Here is a 21,503-nt window from a genome sequence, read left to right as displayed (position 1 = left end):
AGACAGTTGTGAACACAGACCAGAAAAGAAGTCTGATATAAATTCCAACTTTTTTTGTCAACTGACATACGCAAGGAATGGAACAGTAATAAAGCTAGTGTATATTTCAGTACAAACTACACTTTAAAAAATTAAATAATCTGTGTATTTGTTAAATACTTTTTATCACATTCTATGCAGATATTCATTCTGTACACAATTTGTAACAGTAAGAGTCATGAATGTTTAAAAATACCTACACAGTACAAAGCTGACCATGTTAGAATTAGCCTCTAAGTCCGATTTGCAAAAAAAAAAAAAAATGACTTAAGACTTAAAATGACTGAAGCCAATTTTCATCATTAAAAAATAAATTCTATAACATAATCAGCTAAAGGAATAAATGAGATTAAAACAGGAGAAGACTTATAAATCATTTATAATATTAATTTCATTCTCTGATGATGATGAATCAGCTATGTGGTTCATCTGGCTTTTCACAGTACAGCTTCTACAGTTCTGCATAATATGCAAATATTTTAAGTAATGTTTATACGCTTGTTAAAAAAAGATATGCTGTAGTTGCAGATTCACCAGACATTTGGTGACTATTACTTCCTACCCACAATCATACCACAAGGTCCATTCAAATGTGCATTTTTGGGCTAAATAATCTACAATTCAACAATCTCCACCCAATGTTCTGGCATGAACATGACTGTTTGTGAGAGTCTGTGCATTCTCCTTGCCTATTTATAGATAACCACAGTTATTTTTCCAAGAGTCATTTTACTACGTTACACAATATTATTTATTGAGAAAAGAAAAAAAGTATGCCAGAACCTTCACTATTAAGGTAAACCTGTTCAGGATTTTGTTCCTACAGTATGGTGATGATGAACATGAATGAATCTGTGCATGCACATTTGATTTAAAACAAAGCAAAAAACACAAAATAGACATTTATGGGTAGACACCTGAGGATCCAATACAGGAAGAAATACATAAAAAAACTGTAAAGAGTATTTAATGACCATTTAAATATCACCTTTCCTTTGTAAATTTTTACACAGGCATTTCTGATACAGATAAAAAGTGGTCCTAATGCATACCTTTATTCATCCTTGAAAACAAACATCACACAGAGAACATAGTTCTACTCCCTACAGAAGTTTAGTAAGTTAGACAGGGGACAAGTAAACATTATGAAACACTGAGGGAAGGCAAATGTATTTACCAAAAAGAAATCGAAACATTCCCAAGGACGCAGGGTCAGTAGGTCGGTTCAAGAGGCGTAGGAGCCGCTCCCAGCTGGACAAGTCACAAAGTTCAAACCCAAACAGTTTCCTCATTCTGCTCTCATCTCCACTTCTGTTCCATGCTGCCATCATGGTCTTCCCTTTTGGATTCTTCTTTTTATTACTAGGCTTCTTACATGTGGTGGAATCAATTAATGATGCCTCTTTGACTATTATAAAAGGAAAAAAAAAACAAAGTAAGTCTTTTTTCATGTTTTTAAATCCACTTGGCCTACTACAGAACTGTTTCTCAGCCATGAAGCCATTGTGCACTTGGGGCCCCAGTAAATTTCCCTTTGGGGGGGAAGGGGGCCTAGGATGACTAAAATAATCATAATATTGCAGCAAAACAAAATACACTATATACTCGCGTTTAAGTTCTCCCGTGGATAAGTCAGCGCTTGATTTTACCATACAATTTCCGGTATTTTATGATGTCAGTCATATAAGTCGAATGCAGAAAACTCACAATATTGGTCCAAGAGATTATGACATGCTAACGCCCACCTGAGAAAGTGACCACAGAGCACACTTCCGTTTTTTCTATGTATTCTGCCTACATGACCACACGGTAATACCCAAACTATTCCTAAGCAACGTTTGCACTGTTTCGTGTTTTTTGTATCTCACACCCTCATACACCTTTATCATAAGAGCATCCATTATCTATGATGGAGCATTCGATCAGAAGAAAATATGAAGCTGGTTTTAAATTAAAAGTCGTTGAAGTGTCAAAAGAAATTGGTAACTATGCTGATAACACAAAATTCAATGTGTCTGAGAAACTGGTGCAAGATTGGAGGAAGCAAGAAGATGTTATAAAAAATATATATATATATTTAAGTGTCACATTTTTGAACGGGTGTGTAAGTCGGGGTCTGATTTTATTATCAATTTTTCAGGTTTCAAGACCCGACTTATATCAGAGTATATGCGGCACTCGAAACACTAAAAATCAAACTACAGTAGTTGTGTCAAACTTATCTTAAGGTGGACTACTTCATCATTATACAAAACGCTACACACAGTGCGCAAAGACTGTCACTTTTCTCAAAGGACCAGTTTAACAATCATTTCATGGATTGTATCTGTATATAATCAAGCTGCTATTAAAATGAGTCACCCGTGTCCTCTTGTGTTCATCCACATAGTGCAGATCGCTGAAGCTACTAACCTGTAGTTAGAAGGGGAACAGGCTACTCACAATTATCCATCAAGAAGAGGTGAAAGGAAGGTGGCCCCACACAGCTATGAAGAAAGGTAGTGTTTTAGTATGATGTCAAAAGTGTGACAGTCTCACAAAGGATATGCTAGATCGACTTTATTCACACCCTGTTCACTTTTTAAATCTGCACAGGTGTCATGGTCCTTGCACAGCTTACTTGGCTTCTGCTGCAGCCCTACATGATGCTTTTGCCTTCTCCGTTGACTTGATTATTGTATGTGGAGAAGAAATGCATTTGCATTTCTCCTTATGTTATATGTTACTGATGCTAATGGAAATACTCTGTAGCTGAATGCAGATGATAATGCATTGTTTTGACCCCTTGTCATCAGGTACAACATAACACAGCATTAGAACCAGCACAGCCAGGTCCTATAACAGCTTCTTCCCCCAAGCTGTCAAGATTTTCGAACTCTTACATGTCACCCATTACCATGTCCATATAACATTCCACCAATTATGTACTGTCACTTTGCACTTTAATACGGATATCAAGCATTGCTCAAGCTTTATAGTCCTACATCTTTTGCCCTGTTATATTGTATTATTACTCTGGTTTTGGTCATTTTGTTTAGTTCTTTGTTTCTCCTTATACAATTTCTTGTATTAGAAATTTGTTAGTTTTTGCATGCCCCTTGGGGTCAGAACACAGGGTCAGCCATTGTACAGCACCCCTGGAGCAATTGCAGGTTAAGGGACTGGCTCAAGGGCCCAGCAGAGTAGGACCTTTTTTGATAGTAATGGGGATTCGAACCAGCAACCTTCCAGATACCAGTACAGATCCTTAAATATATGTTGTTATGCCTAAGCACTGGGTGCGGACTGTAAGAAACGAAATTTCATTCAATCACATACTATGTATGTGAATGAATGACAATAAAATTGAGTTAAGTAGCTTTGTAATTAAGTTATGGGGAAAAAAAGAAGTCTGCAGTCAGTAATTTTGTATTTAAAATTTTTTTTTTTATTTTCAGAAACACTATGTATAATTTAAAAAGTAACACTAGAGCCAAGTTTATCAAAAATATCTGTAATGACAAATGCTGCATTTTGGTAATTACTGGTTATTATTTATCCTCCAAAAATGGCAACTTGTTTTATATGATTAAGAAATTCGGACAGATGTAAAAAAAAAAAAATATATATATATATATTATATATTATAATAAATATGCACAGACTGTTCTTAAATTGGCTTCTAATTGTGAACTGTGAATTCTCCCTTGGGATTAATAAAGTATCTATCTAATTTTTGTATTATGCTTTAAAAACACAGTTTAACAGCAAATTTGCTTCTGTTAGTTAATTTAAGTTCAAAACAGCACCTTTGTTTAAGACTGCAGCCAAAGTACAAGTGGTTAAATAACATGGCCGGTGTAGGGGCCCATTAGACATTCTTGTGGTTCTCTGGGGGACCTTGGAGGACTAAAGGTTGAACACCACTGTACTACAGGATAAAAACTAGACAAACACTATTTCAGCTCCACTGGGGAAAAATACCGGAATTCCAGGAAACACTTATATACACACATACAAACTCATTTACACCGGGACAGTTTAGAGTAGTAATTAAACTAGTGCGTTTATGAAAACGTGAAAACTCCATAAACGCAGAAACTTGGTCAGAAAAGAAATCCATGAATTCGATTAAAGCGTTCCTATCTTTTTATTTTTTAAATTCACAAGAGAAAAAACATATTTACAAAAATGACATGTAATTTGATTGCTAAACATTAATAATTTGATTTAAAATGTCAACGGGAGGCTCTGGAAATTTTGCGGACTTGCGGAGATGCCACTGACCCCTAGTCTCTTCCCGACTCGGCCGCTGTCTGTGCTCTGCTGGTACGTTCTAGCCGTTGTTCGCACGATTTCTGTTTTTTTTTTTTTTTTGTAAATTACCGTTAAGTATATTAAAATGTGGGAATGAGTCTGGACGTATGTGCATGCCCTGTGGATGAATGGCACCACAGTCGGGGTTGGCTGCTACCTTGCGCCTAATGCAGGCGTTCTTAACCTGAGGTCCGTGGACCGGATGGGTTTCAGGGGGTCCGTGAGGGTCTGATAAAAATTAATATTTATATTCACTATACAGCCCGGTACTGTTGATTTAGAGTAGATGTAGTTAGTAGTAGTACTAGTAATGGTAGTTGAAAACGTAGTAGTAGTAGATCTGTTTTAATTTGCACAAGAGGATTGTATTTCATAATTATAATGAGTGGCCACCACTTTTTGCATAAAAAAGGAGTTTTTTTTTTCACTGTTTATTTTAATGTTTAATAATACATTGTGTATGTCATATATGCATAAGACAATCAAATCTCGATAAATAAACTACATTATATTCGTTCCATGCAAAGTTGTGTTTATGTGAATATTTCTGGGGAAGGGGGTCCATTGCTTGAATCAGATTCTTAAAGCGGTCCGTGACTCAAAAAAAGTTTAAGCATCACTTGAATAATGTTTTTTTAATAAACGCTTCCGAAAACTGGTAGATGGAAATAACAGGTTAGTACAATTCAAACTTAACTGATTTAGCGCAATAATAATAATAATAATAAACATACACATTTACGTGTGGTATAACCCAGCAAATTTACTTTTATGAGAATGAGGTTGAAAGTTTAGCATCCAACCGATTAAATAAGAAATTGCTAAACTGATAAAAAGGACATAAAAATATGGCGAATTTCACTATATGCGAAATTTATAACCGTGTACTTTATTAAAGTACTGTACTGAAAGTTGGACACATTTTCTAAAAACGTCACTGGACGAAGTGCAACCTCCGAGAAAAATAAAGAATACAATGCACAAATAAAGTATATCAAACATGGCACATATTAACGTAAACATGGACAGGACTGTATGATGAAGTTGTCCGTTAATTTGCACCACAATCACCACTTAATGAACAGGAATTCTGCTACCAGTCTTGCCGTACTCACCTGCGGGGCTATCGCGAGCTGCGGACTCCATCCTCTCACAAGCTTCGCCTCCCACTCGACTCCGGCGCGCGCCGATTCTTACACACAGGCAGACACTGGCAACGTGACACGTAAACAGTCCGAAATTGAAAGCCGCTGCCGGAAATGTACAGTTGGGAGAGGCCGAAAAGCAGCCGGGGAATGTCGCAATACGGCCTTGACTACAAGATTTGGACTTCACGTCCAGGTGACGCAACCAAATGAGGCACAATAGGAAAGAGGGAGCCGGCGTTTATTATTCTTGGTTGGCTGACTGGAAAAGTAGGTGGGTGTGTCTCAAGCGGTACTACGCGGAGCGCGCGCTTATTGGGTGGCTGTGTTGTATATTTCGTACTTGTTACACAGTTGTTTTAATATATTAAATGTCTTAGATAGATAGATAGATAGATAGATAGATAGATAGATAGATAGATAGATAGATAGATAGATACTTTATTAATCCCAATGGGAAATTCACATTCTTCAGCAGCAGCATACTGATACAATAAATAATATTAAATTAAAGAATGATAATAATGCAGGTGAAAAACAGACAATAACTTTGTATAATGTTAAATGTTAACGTTTACCCCCCGGGTGGAATTAAAGAGTCGCATAGTTTGGGGGAGGAACGATCTCCTCAATCTGTCAGTGGAGGAGGACAGTGACAGCAGTCTGTCGCTGAAGCTGGTCTTCTGTCTGGAGATGATACTATTAAGTGGATGCAGTGGATTCTCCATAATTGATAGGAGCCTGCTGAGCGCCCTTCGCTCTGCCACAGATGTTAAACTGTCCAGCTCCATGCCAACAATAGAGCTTGCCTTCCTCACCAGTTTGTCCAGGCGTGAGGCGTCTTTCCTCTTAATGCTGCCTCCCCAGCACACCACTGCGTAGAAGAGGGCGCTCGTCTTAGGCGTGTAATTTGTATAATCAGTTTTTAACGGATGCTTATGCATTCAGGTACCACTGCAGAGTTACTTAAACATATAATAGTGCATCCACCTATAAATAAAACATTTCAATTTTAGCTTGTACAATGTCGTTTTCGTTGTTGCATTTAATGTTGTAGCCATCACTGAGCAAATTGTTAGGAACTCTATACTGAGTAGGACGTCCTTTAGCGGTCAAAACAGCCTTGATTCTCCGTGGCATGCATTCCACAAGTTTCCCTTTGAGATTCTGGACCATGTTGACACTATTGCGTCATGCAGTTTCTGCAGATTTGTTAATGCTCATTTATGTTGTGAACCTCCCTTTCCACCACATCCCAAACGAGTTCTATCGGTTTCAGATCCGGTGACTGGGGACAGCACTGTAGAACACTGAACTCATTTTCATGTTCTTGAAAACAGTTTAAGATGGGTTTTGCTTTGTGACATGTTTCATTATCATGATGAAAGTAGCCATTAGAAGATGGGTAAACTGTGGCCATGAAGGAATGCAAATAGTCACCAAAAATACTCAAATAGGCAGTGGCATTCAAACAGTGATTGATTGGTATTAACTGGCCCACAGTGTGCCAAGAAGACATTCCCTACACCATTATACCAGCTCGGACTGTTTACACAAGGCAAATTGGGTGCATGGATTCATGTTGTTGGTGCCAAATTCTGACACTACCATTTGTGTATGTCTCAGTAGAAATTGAGATTTATCACACCACATTATGTTTTTGCAGTCTTCAACTGTCCAGTTTTGCTGATCCTGTGCCTACTGCAGCCTCATCTTTCTGCTCTTGATTGACAAGAGTGGAATCTGACGTGGTCTTCTGCTGTAGTAACCCATCTACTCAAGGTTCAACCTGTTGTGCTTTCTAAAATGATGCTTTTCTTCTCACCACAGTTGCACAGAGTGGTTATCTAAGTTACTGTTGCCTTTTTGTCAACTCAAACCAGTCTGGCCGTTCTACTCTGACCTCTCTCATCAACAAGGTGTTGCCTTCTGCAGCACTTGCCACTCTCTGGATGTTTTTTTGTTTCTCACATCATTCTGTGTAAATTCTAGATCCCGTTGTGCGTGAAAATCCCAAGAGATTAACAGTTACAGAAATACACAAATCAGACAGTCTGTCACAAATAATCCTGCCATTTTCTAAATCACATTTATTCCACATTTTGGTGTTTGATGTGAACATTAACTAAATCTCCTAACCTGTATCTACGTGATTTTATGCAGTGGGCTGCTGCCATATGATTGGCTGATTAGGTGTTCCTAATGTAATGTATGGTTTTGCTAGTTTTGTATTTATGATATTAACTCACAGTTAAATTTTGGCTAATATTTTGCATGGCAATGAGTTTTCAAAAAAAACTGTAGAAAGCTGCAGGTAACTGAAAAAGTTTGTGCAAATTCTTCTTCTTCTTTCAGCTGCTCCCGTTAGGGGTCGCCACAGCGGAACATCTTCTTCCATATCTTTCTGTCCTCTGTATCTTGTTCTGTTACACCCATCACCTGGATGTCCTCTCTCACCACATCCATAAACCTTCTCTTAGGCCTTCCTCTTTTTCTCTAGCCTGGCCGCTCTATCCTTAACATCCTTCTCCCAATATACTCAGCATCTCTCCTCTGCACATGTCCAAACCAACGCAATCTTGCCTCTGTGACTTTGTCTCCCAACCGTCCAACTTGAGCTGACCATTCTAATATACTCATTTCTAACCATATCCATCCTCGTCACACGCAGTGCAAATCTTAGCATCTTCAACTCTGCTACCTCCAGTTCTGTCTCCTGCTTTCTGGTCAGTGCCAGCGTCTCCAACCCATATAACATAGCTGGTCTCACTACCGTCCTGTAGACCTTCCTTTTCACTCTTGCTGATATCCGTCTGTCACAAATCACTCCTGACACTCTTCTACACCCATTCCTCCCTAATTGAAGAATCATAATTATTTTATCATTTTAGAAGATAATGGTGATGATCAATTATTACTGACTGTAAGCTGGTTAAGCTTTCAGATGGCACCAAACAAGGTGGAACAGCAGATACCCTTTAGTCTGCAGAATCATTTAAGAAAGACATGGATGGAATTCAGCCTTGGGCAAATACAGTATGTTTCAGATGAAATTTAATGTAAATAAATATAAGATTAGTGTGAAACTTATAAGTACACCTAGCAAGTAGTCACTTTGAAATGCTTTCATCTGTAAGAACCTGGGATACAGTTGGAAACGAGTCAAGGGTAAATTGTACATAAATTATGTAAAGCTTTCTTCACACAGAGAACTGTAGATTTGTGCAATGAATTTCCAAGTTGCGTGTGTGCTTAGATATGTACTATCCAGGTTTTTTTCCTGCCTGTGAATAGTGATGCCAGGTTAGGTTCTGGCTCCCTACAACACTGAATTGAATTGCACAGATATGAAAAATATTGTTATTATTATTGACGTTGCAAACTGCTTAATCTTCAAATAACTTACACAATCAATAAATACACCTGTAATGTATATAATATACTGTATATATTTTTGTATACTGTATATAGTGAGAAAATGGTGGTGTTCTGGAGTGTTCCCTGAACCCCAGAAAGACACCAGGCCAGCCAATCTCAAAAAGGGTAATTTATTATACACAAATCAAATAAACACAAGTGAGTAAAATGGAAAGATCAACATACAATGCAAAGTGTCAATAAACTAATGAGCACTATGCCCTTCTGGGCCTATCTAAACAGTTTTAAACTAAGTACCCACTACTTTATTAGAGCATGCTCCCTCCTTTCTCCCAGATTTCTCTTTCATCACTGTATTGGCCTCCTCTTCCTCTCTGTAAGGTGAGTTCTTGCCTTTGCTCCTCCACACTCACCTGACTGAAGAGGTGGTGGCCCAAGAATTCTTCTAGCACCAGTCCAGCCTACTGGGAAGCACATTCAAGTGATCTCTGTTCCCACAGAGTCTATAGTTTCCAAGAGCCTCTGGGTGAACCTTAACTATTGCAGTGGGATAATGTGCTGCTCACTAGGGGCTTGGGAGATTATTACTCTTATGGAGTTCATCCTTAGTCGGTGACTTCTTAGTATCCAAGCCAGTTAAGAGTATTTCGTCTGGAATGTGTACTTCCCACCAGTTCCTGGTGCCATCTGTCTCTCTGGTACAGTATATACTGTACAGTACATGCATATGCAATCAGGTTAATATGTATTTGGACAGTGACATAATCTTCATAATTTTGACTCTGTACAACACCACATTGGATTTGAAGTAAAGTAATCATTATGTGATTGAGGTTTAGATTTTCAGTATAAAAAGTCTAAGGGGTTTACCAAAAATATCGCATGAGCAGTTTAGGAATGACAGACGTTTTTATATATGGTCTTCCTGTTTACAGGAGATCAAAAGTATTTGGACATTTAACTGAAAAGCTGTTCCACAGCCAGGTGGGAGCAGTTCCCTCATTATTTCATTAACTATTAAGAAGGTAAAAGGTCTGGAATTGATTCCAAGTGTGGAATTTGCAATTGTAAGCTGTCACTGTGAACTCTCAATATGGACATCATAGGCATGAGTTTTTGCAGAGTATTAGTCAAGAAATGTCCGAGTACAGCATTGGTACTGAAAGGGACATCAGAACACATAACTTGTATCCTGTCATAAGCCAACAAGCCACCGCTTTTATCAAAACATATCATGGTATAATTTCTGTGAGCTAAGATAATCAAACATTGAATAATGGAGAAATAGAATCATCAGCTAGTTTGACAAATCCCGGTCTCATTTGGCTAATGATTATGAGAGAACTGGGATAAAGGAGACTCTATGTGTCCTTTGATCCATCATGTGGGGCACCAACAATGCATGATGGTATAACAGTGTAGTGTATGTTTTTGTGGTTCATATTGGATCTGTTGAGGAAGACAGGACAATGCTGAAATCATACAAAAATTCTGGGGTTTGTTGTTGATCACATGCATCTATTCATAGGAGTATAAACATTTTAACTTTTTTTACTTGGAAAATGCTCCATGCTTCAGAGCTCCAAAAGTCCTGGAATAGTACCAAAATTATGACAGCAAATTCAGCTTAATGCAGCAGGATCTCCAATCATGAGGTCTTATTAAAGTCAAGCAACTGTGAGATGAGACAGAAGGAATCAACATTGGCCAGCATCTTTATTGTGCTACACTTTTAGCATAGAGGTTTCTCCTTACACCAAAATGTTTAAATCTGTTCTTAAGGGAATAACATTGTTGTTAGGAAGATGTGATCAATCACACATAATGTACATTTCATTTAATTTCTTATCCAAACAAATCATATTATACTCTTGCTTCTATTAAGGAATGAAAGGTGAAGGTGTTGGTGGTGTTCAGTTTATGATCAGTTGAACATAAATATATTTTGTGCTTTTCAATAAAATATGGAACAATATTGAATAAAATTACTATATGCATTTTAATATTGTTTCAAAAAATATTAACTCTTGTCATCTAATTGATACAATAACAGTATGTTTCTGTAGCTGTTGTTTGCAGTTTTTCTTTTATGTCTTATTTTCTCACTTTCTTGGGTGTTTTGTTTTTATAAATGTTGTCTTCTCCATTAGTTTCATTAATGAAGTGCCTGGGTACTTTGAGGTATTACATTTACATTGAATTACATTTAATATTGACTAGAAGATTAATCTTTTAAATCAAGTTAGCTAATTGTGATAGTGTAGACAAAGATTGATTAATGTCAGCTGGAACATATGCAGCACTATAATTCATTATTCCCTACAGTTGTGAATGTGAGTGTGTGTGTGTGTGAGAGAGAGGGCTGAATGAATACTTTTCAGTTGATCACAAAGATTTATCCAGTAATTGCTGTGGGTCACACGCCAATTTAATAAACATAGACAAAAAAAGGAAAAACGTTAAAAACCCCACAGCACGTCCTACAAAACTAAATGCTTGGCACAACATAAGCTTAATTGTTTTTATTATAATGGTCTTATGAATCATATTTAACATTGTTGTTTTACTTCTAATAAGATTTCATGCAGAAAAAATTCTAACATATTTAAGTAAGCGTTTATATGAAAACAAACGGTGCCACAACATTAATGCGTCATAACACATGGGTCTCAAGTCTGTCTCTGCTTTGCATTTTGTGCGCTGTCCCTGTGTTTACTGGAGGTTTGCCATTATCATTATGCCCAGTTCACAAGCATTTTGTCAGGCTGACTGGCTTAATCTAAAGTTCTCCTTTGTGAGTATCAGTGCTTCTCTGCCCTAAAGCAAATTCTGCTCTTACATATTTTATTATTGGAGTAACTTTTGGTTGCCCTGCATCTCAGTTTAATTAGATTTTCATACATTTTTGTGCATGAGCAAAACATTCAGTCCTACTTGGTATATAGCTTGTCAATGCCCAGCAGCCTAATGTGTCCATAAGTACATCAAATGGAGATATGAAGTCTACCCCAAGTTGTTATATTGTTTTATACTACTAGATAAGTTTTCTATGTATACAAACTTAGTGGCCACTTTATTAGTTACATATGCTTTTTAATGTAAAATGCCTGCTCTTCTTAGCAGCTACTAATATGGCTGCAACTCAATATATATATATACACGGTCATAGCGATATTTAAGGATTACAAGACGTGATGCAAGTAACCTTTACCATAGTGTAATGGTTTGTGCCTAAGTGGATATAACTTCACAGTAGATATCTGTAGCCAGACCCATCTCAATGTGGTGATTCCAGAATTTCAAGTACAGCTGCTTTCCTCAGATTTCCATGAACTATAATCTAATACTAGAGTTTAACGAGAATTGTGTGACATACAAAATGTAGACAGAAATAAGTTCTGTGGACAAAAATACCTTGTTAATGTGAGAAAGCAGAGGAGAAGGTCAGACTTATTCAAACTAAAAGAAAAAAATCTATATATAAATATGTGTAAATGTACATTTCTAATATACAATATGTCAGATTTTGAAGTGGATGGGTACAGCAGCAAAAGAATGCACTGGGTTCTACTCATATCAGCTAAGAACAGAAAAATAAGGCTACAGCAAGCATGCAAACACTAACCTTGAATGCTGAATTTTGGAAAAACCTTGTCTGGCCTCGCAAATCTTGACTTCCGCTTCAATATGCATAATGTAGGATCAGAGTTTGGTGTAAAACAACATAAATCTGTCCTGCCTAGTGTTAGTGATACAGACTGGTGGTGGTAGTGTGATGGTGTGGGAAATACTTTTGTACCAAACATTAGGCCTTGTAATATTGACTGAGCATCTGTTGAATGACACTACATACCTAGGGATTTTTGTTGACCATGTGCATTTCTTTATGGCTACAGTGTACCCTTTTTGAAATGGATACCTCCAGAAGGATAAGCAAAATGTTCCAAGCCATCGTTTTAAGCTATTTCCATGAACATAACAATGGTTTCAGCTTACTCCAATAATCTGTACAGTGCCCTGATATCAATCTAATAAAGCACCACTGAGAAGATGTTTAAAGAGAGTGTGCCACATCAATGTGGCCAAAAATCTGCATGATACTTTTAAGGTAACATGGACCTTAAATTCTCGAACATTTCTAGCACCTTGTCAAAATCCATGCCTTCAAAAATTCAAGCTGTCCCAGAGACATAAAGGGATCCTTCCCAGCATACATTAAATTTACCTAATAAAGTGGCCACTCAGTGCATACGCCTGTGTGTTGAAAGGATAAAAAGTTGTTTAGTTAATTTCTTTGCACCTTTTAAGCAGGAAACTACAAAATCCCTTTTCTTGGGTTTAGTGGAAGATTGTGGGTTCGCTTCTCGGTTCCTCCCTGTGTGGATAGCGCTTTGAATACTGAGAAAAGTGCTATATAAATGTAATTTATTATTATTATTATTATTATTATTTATTAGAATCAGGCTTTGTGGGGCAGGGGTATTTGCTAAGCTTCATTTCAGGAGGAAAAATGTAATATAGAAACTAAGTGCTCCACATTTGTACATGTGTGGAGTGAAAGCAAAGTCTGTACGAGATAAAATTTTCCTAAATATCGGAAAAAAAATCTGTTACAAAGTAAAGTTCAATTTTGTAATCAAAATTAGAAATCAGCTGCTCCGCCAAATGGAATATTCATAGCTGATATAGCAAATGGCAGCAAATACTCAAACTAAATAGATTAAAAGGTCAGAGATCCCTTTGCTTGCTTAGATGTTGATCTGCTCTCTCTCAGCCCCCTAACCACTCTACCTGTCAGATAATGGGGCTTGATATCAGTGCTTCAGTGTATCTCAGTCTCATATGTCTCCACTTTCTATTTGCTGTTTTATTCAATAGGTTTCAGCCCCAATAACCAAAAATTACACTAAGCTGGTTTAAGAGTATGTGTATTTATATTTTTGTGTCTTTAAATCTTCTCCAGTTTATTGTTTTGACAAAAGTTAAAGGTAATGTGTCTTCTATAGTATAGAGAAGTAGATTCTAAAATGTGTGCCAATTTAACTCTAGCTGCAATCTGTGGTCCTTTGAGAGTAATGAATTTTAATGTCGCCTTTTAATCATATATTTCATGGTTGAAAGCAAATATGCTTTATGGCACATGTTAAATAATCATTGTTTACACAATCATAATAATATGTGGATTAAAGAATGAGTAATTCATTTTTACATAATACTTTTCACATAATTGCTTGGACCATAGTGCTTGATTTATAAGCTTACTCTTTATGCAAACAAAATCAGATAGTTTAAATTCTAAAGAGTACAGCAGCAATTTTAAAATTATTTAGACAGAAATTGTTCTGTTTAGATACCTGTTTTTTTTTGCAAATATACTGTATACTGTATACTAAGGTATACTGTATTGTAAATGACAAAAGTTACACAATAGATCAAATGAAAAAGGGAAAAAATCCTTAAGTATGCTGAGCACATGGTACAACACAAGCTGTTCCATCCAAAGCACTGCACTTTTTATATAGACGTGCTGAGACTGAATTTAGTATTAAACAGTAGGTGCAGTGTGAAGAAAAGAGCTCTCTCATTACTGAGAGCACTGTGAAGGACCACACAACTGAACTCCTTTTAGCTCTCCATTAAATCAACGTTGGCTGAGGACAGGAAATGCCCAGATGGAGAAAAAAAATTGGTTGGAGGGAAAAAAAAGAGATTTTGTACAGTTTTCTGAAAATGAAGAGCTCAAAATTCCACCTAATAAGACGCCATTGATGATTCAACACAATCTTTGTAATTTTTTTTGGAGCCTTTTCTACAATAGTATTGGAGAACCAACTCCCTATTTACTATTAGTTCTGTTATAAATCAAACATTCTAAAAGAATAACACAATAAACCTTAACTTGAAGATTTATGACATAGAATATGGCCTCACCACTTGCACAATAAGTGAGCTTAAGCAAGTAACTCCCCATATTCAAGGAAAAATATGTTTGTAAAGTGCCTTGAAGTAATGTTCATTATAAAAGGCATTAGGCCTATATAAAATCAAAATTGGTCATTGTAAAATGTATATGATTCACTAAATTTAGCAATAATGCATTATTGTGTTTCATTCTTATTATATTCTAATCCTGCACATTTTCTCTTATTTACTAATTTCATGAAACTCATCAGTTATAATTTAAATATTAGTGGTTATTTCAATTAACTTAGATTTAACCACTTATTTTTAACGCAGTCCATAATGACAGATGTAGTGACAACTATATTACTGCCACAATCATACAGAGTGAAACTGGAAGAGACATGAAAAAAAAATCCAGACATAAAATTGAACGTTTTTTTTTATTATGTGTCGCAGGAATTAGAAGAAATTCTAAATGAGAAATTTACTTAAAGCCAGTAAAATAAGAAATTCTCATTCTCATAATGTTGAAGATAGACAATGGCCGCATTGCAGATGTCTGATAATGGGATATTTGCCAGAAATGTGCGCATCACTACTCCGCCCCCTATGGAGTTCACCCTGTCGGTGCTCTTTATGTGTTGCTTTTCGAAGTCATAGAACATTGTACTTTGATGCACTCTGACATTCTTGCAGAGATCAGTAAATTGCATTATACGTAAATTAGCAAGACAGAGAAAAAGACGATTTTATAGCACTGTAAATGTTCAAAGTAGCTGCTGATGCACAAGGGCTTTCCCAGGTGCTTGACTCAACCATGGGTTATAGTATTCAACCACATGGTTAAATCAAGCACAATGGAGAGTCCGGCAGAAGGCAATGCTGAGTCCAGTTGGAAGCCTGTGAAGTATAGTACCAGGGTCCTTTACTAATACACTGTTAGGTTTTAAACATGGCTTTTTTAAAACTTCATCAGGCTCTCATATAAACCTATGAAGAATGATTGCTTTATCTAATATAGGGAAGCTGTCAGTTCACATTCTTTATGCTTTAAGCCAACAATATGAAAATTTGCACGAGTTTACATCAGGTTTAAGAAAATGTCATTAAACAAGAAAAACACATTTGAAGATGCAATATGTTTGGCATTGAAAAAGTCACTATTACAATCACCATGCCCTACACAGATGTTACAACCAAAAGTATATCTCCTGAAAATATTTCAGTTATTATTCGTTAGAAGGCAAAGAGGATGTGGTTTCTTACTTGGAAGATTCTATGCTATTTAAAATTATGCCTTGTGGATTATTGTTTTGCATGAAAATTGATCTGAAATTTCTTAATTGTTATCATAAGCACTCTCATCTTCTAGATACCTCTAGCTTTCTTGAACAACTCTTAGTCACTACAAGCATTTTAAACCAAGTATAAATTTCTGCTAATCTATTGTTCTAAAAAATGTTGATTAAGCTTTATAGAATTGAAACACCCTTTTCTCAGGAAAAAATCATACGATAAGTGATGATCTGCACTGTTGTATCAATCAGCAGTTCTAGCAAGTGGGAAGGGAAGTGTAGTAGTTAGCTCTCCAACAGTACTATAATGATACATTGAAAATAACTATTAATATCAGATAATCAGTGATAGGTGCTGGAGAAGTGAGAAAGTGTGAATTATTCTTAAAGAAAAGCATTACTGACTTTATTTTAGTGCATCTTTTAATTACCTGAATATGCTTTGAATAAGGCAGTGCAACTTAATATGACAAAACACATTTACATCAGTGCTTTTTTGAGGTCAAAGGTATTCCTATATTCCTTTATAATCTTCATATGTTTCTCCTCACATTTGTAATTTGTTGTTCACCAATTAATCTTAGAAATATACAGAAGTAATGCACAGCTCTAAAGGAAAATGAGCATGTAGCAGAGAAGAAAACTGTAACGTTAAAACATGATTATAATAATTCTTTAACTTTAATTTTTTCTGCTTTAGATTTAGATTTCTGACTTTTCTTAGGACTTCACAACCCTGTTTTGTGAATCATAAATAGCCTGGTTCAAATTATAGTGCATTATATTTTTGACTTTTTTACTTTATTCTGAAGCATCTTTTCAGCATTACTTAACAGTAGATTACTGTCTTCGGCAGATAAGTACCTAACATTTTGTTTTTCAATTTCATTTCATTAATTTTGTAGTTAGTGGCCAATCACTGTTATGTTTTACACTCCTATTGTAAGAAATTTCTTTATTTTCTTTTTTGATCTGAATTTATATGAGCGTGACTGTCCACACATCCCAGTTTTCCTACTAGATGAGCTGTGTAGGGCATTGTGACTGCCTACTAATGACCTGCTTTGCGCATGGCAATTTGTTGCATCAAACGCTGCCCTTGCTGCAGTGCTAGCTGGGAACGCCCTTTTGATGGTGGAACCTGTGGGACAGAAATTTCTAAAGAAGGGAAATTTGAAAGAATTGCTAGCCTGGTGTAATTGTCCTAGACCGAAATAATTTCAAAAATGATATTCATATTTCGTTCTTCAAGAAAGATATTTTTGTATGTGTCCTTGAGGTATTGTTTTGGCAAATGTATAATGAGTTTACTTAGCAATACAGAAATAAAATATATAACTCTATAAAATCTAGAAACGTTTAGATTTATCAAATGCTGTATTTGTGTGTTCAACTTGCAAATTATTTAAATGACTTTTGATGAGTGGACGCCATGTCTGGAAAAGATACTTGACACACATTTACATCAGAGACTTTTGTTCAATTAATGTATAGTTTTCAGGCTAAAGAATTGGAAATACACAAAAATCCCTTGGGATACTTGTGCCAATTACGTTAATGCTGAATTATTTTTGACAGGACATTGGGTCTCTTGTTCTCTCTAGAGATATATAAAAGGATGAATACCGAGCCAGTTCCACAGGCTAATCAAATCATTGCTTCAATTCAGTTATAAAATTTTAAATTCAATTTTTAGTCAAGGAGGAACTGTTCTCCTTCCAGCAGTAAAGTGGGAGAAAGTCAAGGTTTTGTCAAAGATATTAATGTATATAAACAAAGAAAGACTGCTGATGAAAATTTCTGAGAAATAATTTCACTGGAATGTAGTTAGTATTAATAAATATATGTACAAATATATTAATTAATCTGCCAATTTTCTGAGTCCATTTTTTTTCAAATACAGATTAGCAGGGAGCCAAAGGCAGTCTTGAAGTCATGGCAAGTAAGGTAAGAACTGCCTAATTATAGTGAACATGATTACAAGAAAATTGAAATAATCTATAAAATTAGTAGGTGTATCTAAAAAAGTTTTTTATGTATCTGTATTTGGAATGCAATGGCATGTTAGAAACAAATCTTAGATTTTTTTAAATAAAGTAGCTATATATTTGAGGGTAAATTCATTAGCATATCCATCTATCTCTGCTGCTAGTCTCTACTACATAATGGACTCCAGTTCTTTGAGTTCATCTTTGAATCACTGCAATGTCTTTTATGGAAGTATCATATAGCTCCATAATTAACATTACCTTGAAAACAGATATATTTAAATGAATGAAAAAAGATACTTGTGTATTTTCTTCCAGTAAGTTTTTGACTAATTATTCCTATAAACTATGTCCAATATTTACTCATTTACCAAAGACTGCTTCTCATTCTGTTCTTGTTTAAGAAGGCTGTTCGCCCCCACCCCAAGTATGAAGCCGACAACCTTTTTCAAAGATATATCTGATCCTTTTCCCCGGTATATAGAGAATCATTTTTCCGTGCAAAGCTCTATAAAGTGAGATTTGATCTCACATAATAACTTAATGTCTACTTTTTAACAAAAATAAAAAAGGCTACTTTCATGAAATGAAAAAATTGAAACAATTAATTTCTTTTTTTGCCAATGGTTGCTAATCCAACAGTGCTACTCCAACATACCCCATCTCAAATGATTACAATGATTAAACGAAAACCAGATTACACCTTTAGCTCTCCTTGACCTCTGTACCAAGAAATGGCTTCATAACCCAACCTCATACAAGACCAGTGAAATCACACTGTCGCATTTGGTTGCAAATAACCATGAAATAAACATAGTCACGCCAAATATACTCACCTGAAGCTTTAGAATTTGTTTCACCGTGTTGCCTTTTTTCAACAAAAAAAATCATCTGTACAACTCAGTTCATAAAGGATGATTACTCTCCCATTCTTAAAAAGCAATAATAAATAATATGATATACTTTTTATCAGAAAAAGAAACCATCTTTTAGGCGTTCAGATATCTAACGATCGCCATTTTCAGAAATCAGTTAGCCAGAGCGTTATCACAGAGCAAAATGCTTAAAAATAATTGAATGCACTATTTAAGATAAGAAAGAAAATTATTTTAAAATTATAAATCTATAATATATATATATATATATATATATATACATATATATATATATATAAAATCAAAGCATGCACAGTCTTCTTCTATGAGGAACCTGGTTTGGCATCGGCATTTCCGAAGCTTGGCTTTCTGCATTTCTTCCCAATGCAGAGCTGCCAGGACTCTTGTCCATGCCTCGCTCTGGATGGACTGAAGTAAAAGCGATCGAGCCTTCAGCCTTCAGACTCCTTTCACCCTCTCTTCCTGGGGGGGCTGAGGTAAAGTCGGGTCCGCACTTTATAAATATTAATACACTGTCTCTGTGGGCTCATGGCAGAAACACTTTAATTTCATTAGGGGAAATGGCTTTATCCACTTAATGGGTTTTTATTAGTGTCTGCCTCAAACTGTTTCATTAGTTAAAGTGCTGCTATAATTTACAGGAGACAGGAGATCTTGGCAGGCGGGGACCTTCCTCTTTACAGCAGAGATGGTGTAAGATAGGCAGAAAGTGTGGGTGACGCAGTTAGAAAGTCCTAGACTGCTGAGTTAGGAAAGGGAGGCCTGATTCATTTAGATTAAGGACTTGGGTGGTTCACTTTGAAAAGAGATGTTTCTCATTACTCTGTGCTTACAGAATGTCTGTAGGTACTGATAGGCGTAAGACAGACTGCAGATATTTGGCTTTGGCAGGCTGTGCAGCTTGTATACTAAAGCACAGATTTCCATTTCATTTTAGCTGAAGTTTTTCCTATAACCTATCTGCTTTGAGCTGAAAAAATCTTAAACGACTCTTATTACCCCATTTTATAAAGTGTGTTAAGGCAGGATCAAGAAATACTAACGACCAAACAAGGACTCTGTATTATTATTTATTTAATTATTTTATATGTGTATTTGAATAATATTTCATTTCACTACCCTGGACACGCCTTACTTCTTCTATTATCACAATAATGAACAGAGAATGCATCCTAATTGTGATGCTATAAAATATGAATAACATATATAGCGCCAGTAAATCTCTTCATCCTTATACCATATTGTGTGTTTTGTTATTAGGTAAATCTCTTCATCCTTATATTCTGTGTTTTGACATTAGGTATTAAAAACTTAATATTATTAAAGTGAAAATAAAATTGTAGGTATCTTTCTACATAAGTCCTAAATAAAAACACAAACTAGATGGATTCCAGAAGTTTTCACCCCACTGTTGTTAATATTTGGTAAAATCACCTTTTAGTTTTTGCTAGTTTTGCACATCTGAGCTACTATGTTTGGTGTAATGTGTAATAATCAGGCTAACTGAATGGGAGCCACTACTAAACAGCAAATTTCAACATCAACGCATATTTTTATTTAATTTAGCTTCATTTCGAAAACATTGGCTATTCTTGGAGTTTAAGCCTGTCCAGATACCTTTTTGTGTCCCTATGAAAGAATCATTATTTCCTGATCTATATCAAATATGCAGGCTGTAGGTTTTCCTTCAGGAGATCCCTTTTCTTTATTAAACCCATTTTTCCAACTGTCTTGACAAATATGACAAATATTCTAAGCTCTGATTCAAATAAGCTTCCCTCTAATATTATACAGTATTGCAATCACCGTCCATTTCAGGAAAGATCTCAAAAAGGTGTACTGTGTTTTTGCCAAACCTAGTGCTTAGGTTTGAGGCCAAAATTGTCAACTTTGGTCTCAAATGATTATAGAATCTCCTATGTCCTTTCTTAAAAATTATAGTCATGGTTTGATGGAAAATGTTTGCAACACTGTATTTTATTTTTGGTTCTCTCATATAAAGTCCAACTTAAACAACAGTTGACGTACTGACAGTTTCTCTCATCTCATCCACTTACTTAGTTCTGATGCTCTAAAATTTGATTATGGTTGCGAAAATTATTGTACTTTGGACAGTTTTGGTTTATTATATACTTCCCTATGTTGGTGTTTTTCAGTTATCATATTTTTTATTTGCTTTGAATGTTTTTTGCTTACATGGTGCACTTGAGACTTCTCAGTGATTGCGTATTTAAGCTGAATTCACATCAAACATTTTAACTAGACAAAGGATTACTTTTTTTATACTTCTCCTCTAGACTCTTACCAGTTTTAAAGAATACATATTTCTGCATTCTTTTGTAAGTCACATACTACTGTATATTCAGGGCTAGGAGTCTAAATTACTGAAGCTATCTTACAGTCACAAGTAAGCTGAAGGAATTTAGTTACTATTAAGACTTAATGATGCCTATCTTTTTGGGGTTTATAAAGAAAGATCCCTACTTATATTGCACTATAAATTCCTGCTAGACTACCATCTCTTTTTGGACCTGCATATTTCTAGCAATGGTCTCAAGATTT

The 21,503-nt window shown here is 35.7% G+C and overlaps 1 protein-coding gene across 1 annotated transcript in view; it reads right to left on the bottom strand.

The window, feature by feature from the left end:
• Window positions 1-5,615, bottom strand: part of ggcx (gamma-glutamyl carboxylase) — a 67,311-nt gene extending 61,696 nt beyond the window's left edge. Inside the window, exons 1-2 of the mRNA XM_051930466.1 lie at window positions 5,451-5,615; window positions 1,217-1,447 (exon numbers count right to left, since the gene is read on the bottom strand). Coding sequence (XP_051786426.1) covers window positions 1,217-1,447; window positions 5,451-5,481 — 262 coding nt within the window. The 5' untranslated portion in view covers window positions 5,482-5,615. The remainder of the gene's footprint in view (window positions 1-1,216; window positions 1,448-5,450) is intronic.
• Window positions 5,616-21,503: the final 15,888 nt, after the last annotated feature.

The sequence above is a fragment of the Erpetoichthys calabaricus genome, chromosome 1 (genome assembly GCF_900747795.2).
Source record: "Erpetoichthys calabaricus chromosome 1, fErpCal1.3, whole genome shotgun sequence".
NCBI classification, from domain to species: domain Eukaryota; kingdom Metazoa; phylum Chordata; class Cladistia; order Polypteriformes; family Polypteridae; genus Erpetoichthys; species Erpetoichthys calabaricus.
The sequence above is the reverse complement of the archived record's forward strand: the minus strand, read 5'-3'. Positions and strand labels throughout refer to the sequence as shown.